Source organism: Cyrtonyx montezumae, unplaced genomic scaffold (genome assembly GCF_038088225.1).
Source record: "Cyrtonyx montezumae isolate F1298 unplaced genomic scaffold, pur_monq_1.0 scaffold_0, whole genome shotgun sequence".
Classification (NCBI taxonomy): domain Eukaryota; kingdom Metazoa; phylum Chordata; class Aves; order Galliformes; family Odontophoridae; genus Cyrtonyx; species Cyrtonyx montezumae.
The window spans coordinates 23,666,745-23,680,270 of record NW_027071824.1 but is presented as its reverse complement, the minus strand read 5'-3'; the positions used below and the strand labels follow the sequence as shown (position 1 = coordinate 23,680,270).

Below are 13,526 nucleotides of genomic sequence, written 5' to 3'. Positions count from 1 at the left end.
ACAAATCTGTTGCACTTACAGTTATTCTCTGTTAGTCTGAGTTTCAATTACTCTTTAGAAATGGCACAGGAAGAATTCTGTAGATAACTTTATTCTTCATTCCTTGTTACTGAATGTAAGCATTTGTAAAATCAATGCAAAGTTACTGATAACAACAAGGTGGAAATGAGTACATTTTAATCATCAAAGAAAAGCCAGTACTCATGACCGTTCATAATGAACATGAACTTAAAAAATCCAAAAGCTTTTGGTTTTATTATAACTTAGATCAACCACCTTCCCCCATTTAAGTAAGGTCATGGGCATTTATGCTGGAGAATGGCAGAGACAGAGTATAAAAAGAGGAAGACAGACTAGAACTTAGCCACAGCATCATAGTTCTGACAGTGTAACCAAATAAGAGGTAGGATGAGGAATGAAGCTTCTACCTACCTTGTATTTTCCACAGCTTAATGAAAGAGAAATAAATTGGTGAAAAATATTTTGGTTGGTCTGATCTGTAGCACCTTCCAGATGCTCCTCCAACACAGAGTCTAAGGCTTTGGGATACCTGCCAAAAACAAAACCCCGTATGTTTTTCACAGGGCATTGCAGAAGAGCATGTATTTTCTAAAGAAAAATAGAGGGAAATGCAAGGAAGATGAATGCACAGGCACTTTTCCAAACCATTTATTTTAAGAAACTTTGCAAAGGCAATCAACCATTATGTCTTATCTTGGACGGTTGATATGCAGCCCACTTAAGTTAAATGATGAACAGAAATAAAAATGGGCCAGTATGTCTGTGCTCAGGTATTGCAGTGATGAGAAAACAGATAAGGACAGATCAGTAAAATAAAACATAGACAATGATCAAGAGTCAGTTGTTCTTATCGTATTTTTTTAGGCAAGAAGATAGTGTTTACAACACCCAGTAACCAAGATCATAGCTGATATCACTAGTCTACACACTGTAGGTCTGCTATAGAAAAATGGAACTTACTTTCTCTCAAGCAGTCTGATAAGAGGAAGCAGCTTTTGACTGATTGCAGCCATTTTGGTGGGATTAGATTCAATCTCTGTACCATAGGAGATAAACTCTTCAAGAAACTTGCTGAAATAACAAATAAAAGAAAAAGTCATCATTTTTAAGACAAGACAGTTCTCATTAATGTTATAAAATACACTGTTAAGCAGGTAATTAATATGCATTACTTACTGCAAGTACAGATTTGCTCATGGCCTAAAATTTCACACTGTTCTGTAAGTATTTCTACAAGTGCTAAAAGCATGATAAAAACATGGATCATCTGGATAATCATTATCCAATTATCATTCAGATTATTGTTTTTGAAATCTAAGCTTGGAGTTAAACTTGTAAGTAGAAAAACATGACTCTAAAAGGGTACTGTTATTAATACAGAAATAACTGTAGTACTCCAGGAAAATAATCAATCTAAGTTAACTCACGAAGCCAACAGATGATCTAAATCCTTTTCCAGTGGTATACTCTGAAGAATAGCTTCAAGATGTTTGATGTAAATATGATCCTCTGTCTCCTCAGAATCTTCTTGTTCCTCTAAGAACAATGAGTGACCATAGAAGTTGAGCAACACTTGGAACATAACCTTCTCATATTGATTAAAACTAACAGCTTGTATAGGCAATATTACCTGGTGAACCAAATGCACAACTTAAAACCACAGCTTCCACTGATTACTTGCACTAACTCTCAGTGTGCTACTAGCAGTGCTTTACACTAACTTCATTAAAATGTCAAAAGCTCTATTGCTACCATTAAGCTCAGGTACATTATTGAGCATTTCAGTTCTGCTACCACAACCTATACCATCAACTTGTGAGAGCTTCCTTGTATTTAATTAAAAGTTTACTGCTTTTCAACTAAAAAGCTTTCCCAAACATGATTTGCCAGTTACAACAGCTAACAGCACAAGTAGACTTGCTAGTACAGGCACAGGCTATGCACACTAGCCAGCCTCATTTTCCAGGCACATTTCCAGGCACATTTAATTGACCAAGCAAAGAACTCTATCACTTAAACTACTTACAGAGTACATGTAATCTATCTATAAATGATCTATGCAGAGGATTCAAAATATGGATTTTGTAATACTACACTACCTCTAAGAGTCAGAAATTCAATACTTTAAAATTAAATTAATGATGAATACTGAAAATCAACACTTAAGTTGAAGTGACACAGACAGAACAATGCCTGAAACAGCATCTTCTGTAAAACCTGGAAAAACAGGCACCATCCACACACACAAGCTCAACGACACCTTCATGTGTACTGATGCAGTTTTAGAGGCAGAAGCAAAAGGAAAATGGCATAGCTGAAACATTTAGAACAGCTATCTATCTGTCTGTGAGACTCGATGGAACTGTAAATACACACGCGAACTTACCTGTGTCACGTTTCATGATACTGCTGATCAAGTGAGGCAACAGGTAGCGCAGAAGAGGAGAGATATCATAGCCTTCTGAAAGGCCTTGTAGAAGTGTTACCAGCTCTGGGTTCCTGCACAGATGATTAAATGGCCTGCACAACAGAATGGGAGGTGGGGGGGGAAACAAACATATAGTTATCTGGCTTACCAACACTTTCAAAACATTCCTGAGGATTCAGTTCTTAGAAGCAAGTAACAGCACTGCTGAAAACAAATGCTGAAAAGATTGTAAGGGTTTCAGTTTCAGAGCAGCCCTTGCATAAGAAGCTAATACCTTTCTGCTGAAGGGACAGAACTTTTTTTTCCAAGCTATTTAAATAACCCCAAATTTGTGCTATTGTTATTATGCTAGCATCACTTCCATGATTCCCACTTTCACGAAAACCTTACTGACAGGCTTGAATTTTGCACATGGATAGAAATCCTGGAAGTGGCAGGAGACTGAACAATGACAGATTTGAACCACTGACATTCCTTAGCTGTAGTGACCATAAACATTTTTGAAGAGCCAAAGACACCTCCAAGCCCTTGGACACATCAACTACTAACATTTCTGACACAGAAGTTCGCCTTTAATGAGCAAGATGAAAACGTTCAAATTCCCAAAGTGCAACCTGAGCTTTTAAGCAGGGGGAGTTTCAATTGATGTAGACTTACTTTTTCCCAAGACTGTCTCCTCTCTGAGTTTGCAGAAGTAGGTTCAAGCAAGCAACTCCTTCCCTGGCTAACGAGGGCACTTTAGATAACGTCTTGCTTATCTGGAACATCAAGGAATGCACCAAGGAGGAATCTACTGTCACTTTTACTGTCATCTGGCATATTATCATATATGTTGCTGCTCTGTAATCCTGCACAGAGGACTTCAAGCCCTTGGAAAAGAGAAAAACAAGGATGTACTATTTCTGACATGCACTTTTTTTTTGTTTTTAAGTACATCAACATACAATTCCTTTTCATCCTGACATCCATGGAACTACATTACCTTTTTCTCCATGTCCTTTAAGTAACTATAAACTTTCCAATAAAGGAAGAGAGATACATGAGTTCTTAGAAGTGCTTACCTGGGCTGTGAGAAAGCATGATTAATCAAGGAACTTCACCTGCCTAATGTTCCAAACCATCTTGAATGTTAGCAACAGAAAACATGTTAGAGGAACACATTATGCTTCAACACACAGGAAGGAAAACAAAACTTCGAGTACCTTTTGGATGTAGGGGAGCAGCATGGAGACTATAGTGTCTGTTATCTTCTCTGCAGCTCCAAGAGCTGATACAATGGTGGAGGCATAAAATGCAAGAAGAACTCTCAGTTGAGCATAGTTGCTAGTACATTCTGAAAAGACCTGGACCACAGAACAATTAGTTGTTGGGACACAAAGAAAAGTGGGAAGACACATACAGCTTCCCAAAAATGAGCAATATCTCAAAACTTCAGCACATAAATTCTACCAGCTCCTGCTGTAACAACTGAAAGCATCACCTCTCCCTAGCAGTAAACTTGGCCAGAGGTAACTGCCCCCTGTTGCAGATAAGGTACAAATATATTAATGCTTTTCTTCAGCTATTATACTTTATCATAAAAGACCATTTACTCTGTGTAGTGCTCATAACTGTGAAGTGCACAGCCACACAGCTGCCATGCATCATTGGTTGTCAGCCACTTCTTCTTAAGAATTTCCATAAAGTGTAATCTACATAAACAATGAGAATTTTTCATGTTGCTTACATGCAAATGAGCTTTTTACTATTCAGTATACGATTCCAAATACTAATAAACATCATAATACTGATTTAAAGATGGAAAAAATCAAGCGACAACACACAAATATTGCTCTAGAACAAAGGAACAACCTTCACAGATTTTGCCACCAGTCTGCAGATGAAATCCATGAAATCCAGGTCTTTGTAGCAGTGCGTAATGAGAGTACCCCTTGCCAGAGGGACACCAGGTTTCTTTTCAGGGTGAAAAAACACGAAGTTAGAACACTCCAGGGTAAAGTGAAATGCCCAAAGTAAAAAGATTAATATAAGCCCTTTAAATTAATCCTACTGATCAGCTAACAACACCTACACCTTTAAAGCATTCTTTAACTTTGTCAAAAGAAAGAGTGATTATGATTGACACGTTCTATAACTGTACTTAGAAAAATAACAAGCAAGGAGTGGGGATGCAGGCTCCACTTCTGCAATTATATCTTTCAGTACAATCCTACAACTAATCATATGATCAGGTGAACCATATTCTTAAACTTAGAAATGAGTCAGGATACTAATGAAGTTTTTCATGTTTCTCCCAGCATGCATCTGTTGAGTACTTTACCCTTATTGGATCCAGCCAGTGCCATTTACTAGTTGGGCTTTTTATATTCAAAAGTTGAATAACTCTCACAAACAATTTAGTCTCGTGATATGGCAGAACACAACCAATCAAACTGTCTTGATTGTAGAGGTGAATATGAAATCTAAGAAACAAACAAACACATACGTCAGTTAAAAAATAACTGTAAGTCCAAAACAAAGACCCAGCCATGTTCTTCTCAGAACATCTGGTTTACTTGATTTCAAGCAAGATCAGAGGAGACTGTCACACTGACTCAGGCATCTGGTCTGCCTACAGTGCAGAACCCAAGACACATAGCCCATAAAGGAAAGTACTTCATACTATGGTTTAATGTCCCTTAGTATTAATATTACTACTAAATCTAAAGTTACAATAATGAACCACAATTTTCAGAACTATATATATGTATAATTGTGATTCAATCTTACACCAAAAGCAACTGCCCACTCTTTCATGGTATGAAACGTTATACTTTTCACAACTTGATAGGTCTATTTATATAAATAAGGACAGCACCTCATAAAAGTACTTGGCTCATTTTTATTTCACACCTTCTTAATTAACTTTGAAATAAGATGAATTAGTTCTTGTTATAATACAAGAACGTATCATTCATGAGTTCACAGTTTAAACTGAAAATCTGCTGTTACACGGCTCATTATCTCAAAGTGTATTACATAAATGTCTCTCTAGGTCCTCTGTAAGAGGATTAGAGTTGTGGACTTTGGTTGACTGCCATTCAAATAAGTAATTATTTTTATACAGGCTACAGAAATTTATCAAATGACAGAAATCTAACTGGCAATGAACAGTACCTGGCTCCACAAAGACTCAACTCAAATGTATATATATTTTTAATGGATATATAAATACAAATAACATTTAACCCTGTACTTCCAGAAAACTAAGCTATAATTATTCAAAATTATGTGGGAAAAAAACATCTTGCATTTCTGAAAGCCTAATGTACTGACATATACGGTTTCCAGTGGATTACCTGTTAATGAGCCATTCGAGGCACTTCTGTGCAGGCTTAAGCATAAAGTATGGGGACAGGTGAATCAGGAACAATGAAATATTCTGATTGAGCTGCTGATTGACTGCTTTAGTCTGAACACTGCGTTCCAAGCCTTTGGACATGGAACTAAACAAGCTGGACTGGAACACTTCAAAGGAAGGATCAATCTCTATCAACTCCTCTAAGCCAGTGCATCCTGTGGAAAAAATAATGTAAGAATGGTTTAAATGAAACATATGTAACCAATAGTCATATTCACCTTCATCATCACACTATCATACCCAACCACTTTATTATAGTGGTGTATGTCATCCATAACAAGGCAAATCAAATGGTAAGACCAAAACTCTTGCTACACAAAGTATTTCTCAATGAAGAAAATTTGGTAGTTTCATTTGCTCTTCCAACAGTGAAGGCCCACAGCATCCTGGACTGTGTGTGCAAGAGCATAGCCAACAGACTATGGAAGCTGAACTTCCCCCTCCATTTCACTTTTGTGACACGGTATCTGGAGTAATGGGTACAATGATGATCAAAACGTTGACATTCAGATACGAACCCAGTAAAGAACCACTAAGATGGCTGGGTCTGAAAAATGACATGCAAAGCAAATGACAAGAACCGTGTTTGCTCAGCCTTGTAAAGAGATCACCAAAAGGAAATCTGACTACCGTCTGCCACTCCTTAGTGGGGTAGCATAGGTTATCAAGAAAATGGAGCCAGACCCTTCACAGAGATGTACAATAGAAGGACAGGACAGAACAATTTCAGTTGGAAAGGGTGTACAAAGATCATTGAGTCCAACTGTCTGACTACTTTGGTGCTAACTCAAAGTTCAAACATCATTTAGAACATTATCCAAATGCCTTAAAAACACAGATGGGCACAGAGCATCAGTCACTTCTCTAGGGAGCTTGCTCTTGCTTCTAATAAGCTTCATGGTAAAGAAATTTGGATGGGAAAAGAAGTAACCTGGAACACAGGAAATTCCAAGTCAAAATATGTATGTTTTTACTTATTTATTTAACTCAGGGATCGTCAAACACAGACCAGAGCCCTAGTGTTAGATCAGAGACTGTGAAACTTCCATCCATCAGCCAAACACAGAACTGAAGAATCTGAACTAACTGGCCAGTGCTCAGTCAGATTAGTAGCAAATGACCTTCAGAGGTCCTTCCAGGCAAAACCACTTCACAATTTTATATGGCTGAAGCAAGCAAAGGTACATCTTTGAAAAAAACTAAAACTCCAGAAAATACAATCCATGAACTATACATACAGGCTGGGGGATGAGACACTGGAGAGCAGCCCTGACATTTGACATTTGAGGGTCTTGATCAAGAGCAAGTTGAATACGAGTCAACAGCATGCCCAGGTAGCCAGGAAGGCCAACCATACCCTGGGATACACCAGGCCCAGCACTGCCACCAGGTGATGGAAGGGACTGGCCAGCTTGTGCTGCTGTGGCCTCACCTCCAGTGCTGTGTGCAGGTTTGGGCATCACAGTACAAAAAGGACACAAAACTAGATCCTTACAGGTCCCTTCCAAATCAGGACATACTAACTGCTAACTGCAACTGCGCATGAGTATCCAAACAGTTTTTTATCCATCTGGCCATCCTCTGGATCGACTGGAACGTCCTAATGTTAACAAAAATTGTCGTGGAAGACAGCACAAAAAAAATCCTCAAACTAAATGACGTGCTGCTTCCTCTTTGCTGTAAACCTTCAGTTACACTGTCACAGAAGACATCCAGAGCCCATAGGCAAAGAATCATAGAAAATCCTAAGTTGGAAGGGACCCACAGGGATCATCGAATCCACGTACTACCACCCAAAATCCAAACCCCATGTCTGAGAGTGATGTCCAAACGCTCCCTGAACTCCGGCTCTCAGGGCCATGTCCACTGCTCTGTGCAACTTGTTCCATGCCCACAGCCCTGTGGTGCAGGCCCTGTCCCTAACCCCCAGCTGCCCCTCCCCTGACACAGCTCCACGCCGTTCCCTCGGGCCCTGTGGCTGTCACACAGAGCAGAGCTCAGCGCTGCCCCTCCGCTCCCTGGGAGAGCTGCGGCCACCATCAGGCCTCCCTCAGCTCCTCTGCTCTGGGCTGAAAAAGACAGGGATCTCAACTGTTCCTCACACACCTTAACCTCCAGACCCTTCATCATCACTGTCACAGCCCTCCCCTAAAACTCTTTACGTCCTCTTATATCAATGGAAGGACTTGTCAGCGGGCTTCTGCTCCTAGAACGCAGGTACTTAGGGTGAACATGAAGTATGGTCTCCACTCTCCAGTGGAGACAGACAGCAAATCTGTGGTGACTGTTCCCAATTACTTTACTTTTCACGTGTCCAGAAATGGGCTCAAATCAGCCTGTTCCATGATTTTGCCACTGACTGCAGTGATGCTGACCAGGCTGTACAGCCTTGAACTCCTCTTCTTAATTAAGTTCACTTTTACTGCTTAATCGTTCCCACCTGTTTTTGGATCAACAAATAACTTTCAAAATCTCTGACAGGTAAAGAGCAGAACTTACCAATTGCAAAAAACGTGTCCCTGTCAATAGCAGCGGCTTCCTTGCAATCGAAGAGCAGCGAGGCCGCCTCAGAGCGGTTCAGGAGGCTGGGGTCGGTCTGGGGAAGGGCGAGCCGCTTCAGCTGCTCCGCGAGGGATGTCATAGCTTCGCCTCCCGAGGAAACACACCTTGAAAGAAACCCTGTACAAGGAGATCGGAGCAGCCCACACATAAAGCCAGCATCCCGCACCACTATCCCCTGAAGAAGCTCCTCAAGCTCACCCTAACCCGAGCCCCACCGCCCACCGCGCGTATAGGAAAACACACCCGCCCCTCTCCATCGCGTCCCAAGCCGGGGCCTCGCTGCAAGCTGCCACCTAGGAGCGCACCTAGCTGGGGACGAGCCGTAGCCGGATCAGGAGTAACACGAGTGGGGCGGCCGCTCACGGTGACCCAACCCGGCACACCTCCACAGCGATCCCCAGCACCCACCTGGCCAAGCACCGCGCCGGATCCCACGTGCGCTACGCGCGCCGCTAACCCGGAAACAGCCGCTACAGTGGCACAGGAAGCCCCGCCCCTACGCGCCGAGGCCACGCCCCTCCTCCCCTTCCCGGCGCGGGGGCGGGAGCTGCGCAGAGCATGCGCCGTGCCCTGCTGTTTTATTGCGGGGGCGTGAGGTGTGCGGCTGCTGATGGGCCCTTGTGTTCAGGCGGGGAGAGGGGGTGTGAAGCCCTCATGCGTGGGAGGGAGGGATTGAGAGATTGAGAGAGAGGTCCTGATGAAGTGCCTTTGTCACGGAGTGCAGCTGGTGTTCTGCTGAGCCCAGCACACCCTCTGAAATCAGTAATCAGGGTGTATTAACAATACGGGTGCGCAGCACTCAGTTTTCCCATGTTGGGATCTGTCCATGCCTGAAGTGGCTCACGCAAGTGAAAATAACAGCAATCCTGAGAAAAGGGCCTTAAAAGCTAACTGTAGCTGGTGTGGGTGAGATTCCCACTGCAGTGCTGCAAAGTAAGGTGGATTGGAAGAGCCACGGAGAACTCATCTAATCATCCCCAAGGCGTTGCCACTTTGCAGCACATTGCTTGAAGGTTTGGCCAGATGCGTTTGGAGCATCCTTGAGGATGGGAATTCCAGAGCTTCCTTGAGTTTCTCATCCAAGGTTTGGTCATCCTCAGGATAAAAATGAACTCCTAGTAGAAAAGTAGAAAAAAACTGTCATCCCCCACCAGTTTGCCTTCAGGGCTGCAGGATTTGCACCTTCAAGCAAATGCACAAAGCCAGAAAGAGAATGTGGGTTGTGCCTGGAAAAAAATTGGGTGTGAGCTGATGGACATAATTATGCCAAATGTGACAATTCCAGCAGCAGGTGTGCAAAATTATTTCAAATATTGCTGAGGAATTGTACACAGGTGTCAGAAATAACAACTTACCCTATGTGGCGATAATTTAGCATGCAGTAGAAACAATAGACACAAAAAAATATATATGTTCAGCTTTGCAAAATATTGTTTACATGCTTAATGTTATCTACTTATTGTTCTCTTTCTGTAACCACATGCAGCTGCTCTTTGCATTTGGGCTTCATTGTGAAATGATCAGGCAGTGCCCTTCTGCAGTGTGTACTTTGATAAGGCCTTGAGGCCCTTAGCCCCTTGGCTTTCGTTAGGAGCAAAGAGATTGGAGTCCTTGTATTTTGTATGAACACAAATATATCAAACTAGAGAGTTAAGATTTACTTTCCCCATCTTTTCAGTCTATGCTTAAATTGGTGAAACTCAGGAGTAACTTTTGTGAGGTAAGAGGAGCTGTACAGTTGTGCAGCCAATGTAAGTGGAGGCAGAAACAATTTAGTTTCGGTTGAGGTTACAGAAAACTGCAGTTCTTGTTGCTGGAACAGGACTGAAGTGAAAATAATTTTTCAGTTGAACGACTGGGAGAAATTTGCTTGCTAGGCATGATATCAAGCATATCATCGGCTTACTGACCACTGTGGCAGGCAGTATCATGTTTCCCTGTCTTTTCTTGGAAAATGTACTGCAGCTTCCCCCAGTCATAAATTCTCATGCGTAGCTGCATTCCAGATCTAAAAATAAATAGAAACCCTCTGGATGGGTGGAGAGAAGCTATTTTGGGGATTTTACTATGTTAAAGGCTTTATGATATGGTACCACAAGCTAAGGGCTTCTAATCAAAATTATTGTGAAGGAAGCTTTTACATATCTGTTCTAGAAGTGCTTCTGCTAGGCACATGCAAAGCAGTCATTGCTTTGAAAGCAATAGGCAACAGCCACCTTTGTGACTCCTAACTTTATTCACCCAAGATATGTCTATTTTGTCTCAAAAACATCAGGGAGAATAGGGTTTTTAAAAATTTGAAGGAGAAAAGCAGTTCTTTCATCGCTGAGCTGCTGACGTGGTTTTTATCCTGATGCTTATTGTGTGTTGTGGTAAAATCAGCTAGAAAATTGGATTTTCATGGCCACACAAAACAGGAAAATATCTTGTGGCTGCTGTGATTGTGACAGTTTTTTGTAATTGTTGTGATTTTACATTCATAAGGCTGAATTTTTTTTTTTTTTTTGTATATGTTAGCTACTTATTGTCACAAAAAATACATGTGTCAGATACTACTGAGAGAAAAGATGTTGTAGGTTTGGGATGTAGTAGTTCTGAATTCTGTTGTTCCATGCATTGGGAGAACTTGGTAATCAGAGTGTGGCCGTGTGGCCGTTTGGGTCTTGGATGTAGTGAGCAACAAGGAGACTGTTGTGTACTAGACATGCCTCATCTTTCATAGCAGGGCTATAAATTATAAATGAGAAAATAACGGAAGGTTGGGAGAAGATAAAAGTGATCAGTAAGAACCCTGCTTCTTAATGCAGCATGCTTGTCTTACTGCAGTATACTTTCTTGCTATTACCACTCTCTACTGCCTCTGTTATTTAAGCAAGTGGCAAATGTTGGAATAACAGCAGATCTTGTATGGTGCAACAACCCATTCCTGACCTGCAGCTGTTCAAATCACTATTTACTTGCCAGATCAGCCAGTTGCTGGTTTTTTTTGGTTATGTGATTTCATTTTTAATTTTGTTTTTATATGCTGAGATGAATCACATCTTTTTCCCTGAAGGAGAAACAGTTTAATTACTACATAGACACATTAAATAGAAATTTCAACCTTTCTCTTGGCTAGTTGTTGAAGCCATTGCCACTTTCATTCCTTCATTTGCCCCAGTCACTTCCAGCCCATGCACCTTTTCCATACCTGATGAACATATGGTTAATCTAGAATGGCCTTGCAACTGTATATGATAATATCTGAAAGCAGAAAACTTTGTGTCTTCATGTAGGAATTAATTACATGCCTAGCACAGTGTCACTGTGGGCACTGACAACAACTGAACAACCTTTTTTTAACACACGTATGCATGTTTACATAAATATGTATGAGAGATTAGAAATTAGTAATAACAATAACTAAAAATATTGAAAATAGTCTTTTTTTTTTAAATATTTATGTAAGTATCTGCAATTACAGAAATGACCCCAAAGTTTCTTTGTGTTTCAGTACAGTTTTAAAAAATGTTTGTCTTTTGTCTTCCTTGTGCCTTGGAAACTGTTCATGCTGTTACGTGCTTTGGAGATTTCTGGCAGAGAAAAACAAACTGTGATTAAAAGGAATAGTGTGTTTGATTTTGGTATCAAGGACATGCAGCTGAGTATTACTGATAAGCCCAGATCTCTTAATCTGTTGATTTGCTAGCGGTACCGTATTTTTAGGGTTTAAATAATGACCCTGCTTGCTTGAGATGGTGTGAAGACTCAGTGCTACCTTTCATAGAGTGGACTTGGGAAATGCTAACAGCTAATTATTTACTTACAAAAGTATTTCTCAGCATTTTCTCCAATGTATTTCTTACTCTTTGGCATTCTGTGTGTTTTGTGTGTGCCAGCACTTGAAGAGAGTTCTCTGTGGAGAAACTACTTTGGCTCCTTCAGTAGAAGCTGCAATGTTTGCATTCATGTTAAGCTGGAAACATTTATTGCTTTCCTTAAGATGTGGTATGAGCTTTCTTCCAATTCAGAATTTATTTTTAATTATTCTCTTAACTGCTTATAAGTTCATTATAAATTATAGAGCAGATAGCTTAAAAGAAATCATTAAGATCACAAGTGTGACCCATATAAGGGGGATTGTTGAGCCATGGGGAATGAATGAAGTGTCTTGGTGTTCTGGAAGCTCATTCATAACTCAGTGGTCTCCCCTAGGGAAGTCCAAGGTACGTTTGAATCTGTCTGAACTGCAGAACAGGCTTTGTTCTGAATCCTTTCATCAGGGGAGAAGAGGCCAGGGGAGGATGTGTTTGACTATCTCAACTATAAAAACTAACTCTAGATTTTGCTGTAAATATATACATGGTACCTTTCAGCCCAGAGGGCTCATCTTTGTTCCTGGTTCCACCTCTTGTGACTACTGTCCATATGAACTGGAAAAAGAAAATAGAGCAGCATCTGACTTGGGTAAAAAGAAAAAAAACAACAGTAACAAAAAGTGCCTTCAGTTAAGAAATTCAGGAAGCTTATGACTATTCCACGTTTAATATGGGGCTATGCAGTTCCAGACTACAAATTATAATGACTCCACTACATTTATCCTATAAATAAACAGTCTTCAAAATGAAGAAATATCCAGATACTTTCCTCCTTCACTTACGTTGATCTAGACTTACACAGGGAGAGAGATCAGCCAGTTAAGAAACACTGTGAGAGACTGAGAGTCTACAAGAGCTGTCACTATGAGTTGATTGTTGATGGTAGATCTTATCAGTCTTGCACTGGAACATATGTTGTCCAAAACTGATGTCCATTGCTCCTGAGATGAGAATGTGACCAGAGTTACTCGGAGAGGTCATAACTGGACAGGGAACAATTGTCTTCAGAAGAGGAATTGGAAAATATGGGCCTTGTTTCGTGGCGGTAACAACACTCATTTTTTCAGTGCTGATTCTTAATACTGCTAAGTGTCAGAGTAAAGCTTTGTTGGACAGGATGTAAGGACAATGTTCTGGAAAAGAAGGACTTACACTATATGTGTTGCAGAAAGAACATGTTGTCTGTGTTTGGCAGTAATTCATGTTGAACTCAATGCTGCCTTATACAGGACTGAATTTGTCCCATCTTTGTACAATA

The 13,526-nt window shown here is 40.7% G+C and overlaps 1 protein-coding gene across 1 annotated transcript in view; it reads right to left on the bottom strand.

Annotated features, from left to right (window-relative positions):
• HEATR1 (HEAT repeat containing 1) overlaps nt 1–8,521 on the bottom strand; it is a 33,297-nt gene extending 24,776 nt beyond the window's left edge. Inside the window, exons 1-10 of the mRNA XM_065729903.1 lie at nt 8,349–8,521; nt 5,788–6,004; nt 4,770–4,911; nt 4,301–4,402; nt 3,652–3,792; nt 3,107–3,318; nt 2,408–2,541; nt 1,449–1,557; nt 982–1,092; nt 433–550 (exon numbers count right to left, since the gene is read on the bottom strand). Of these exons, the coding sequence (XP_065585975.1) occupies nt 433–550; nt 982–1,092; nt 1,449–1,557; nt 2,408–2,541; nt 3,107–3,318; nt 3,652–3,792; nt 4,301–4,402; nt 4,770–4,911; nt 5,788–6,004; nt 8,349–8,490 (1,428 nt within the window). The 5' untranslated portion in view covers nt 8,491–8,521. The remainder of the gene's footprint in view (nt 1–432; nt 551–981; nt 1,093–1,448; nt 1,558–2,407; nt 2,542–3,106; nt 3,319–3,651; nt 3,793–4,300; nt 4,403–4,769; nt 4,912–5,787; nt 6,005–8,348) is intronic.
• Nucleotides 8,522–13,526: the final 5,005 nt, after the last annotated feature.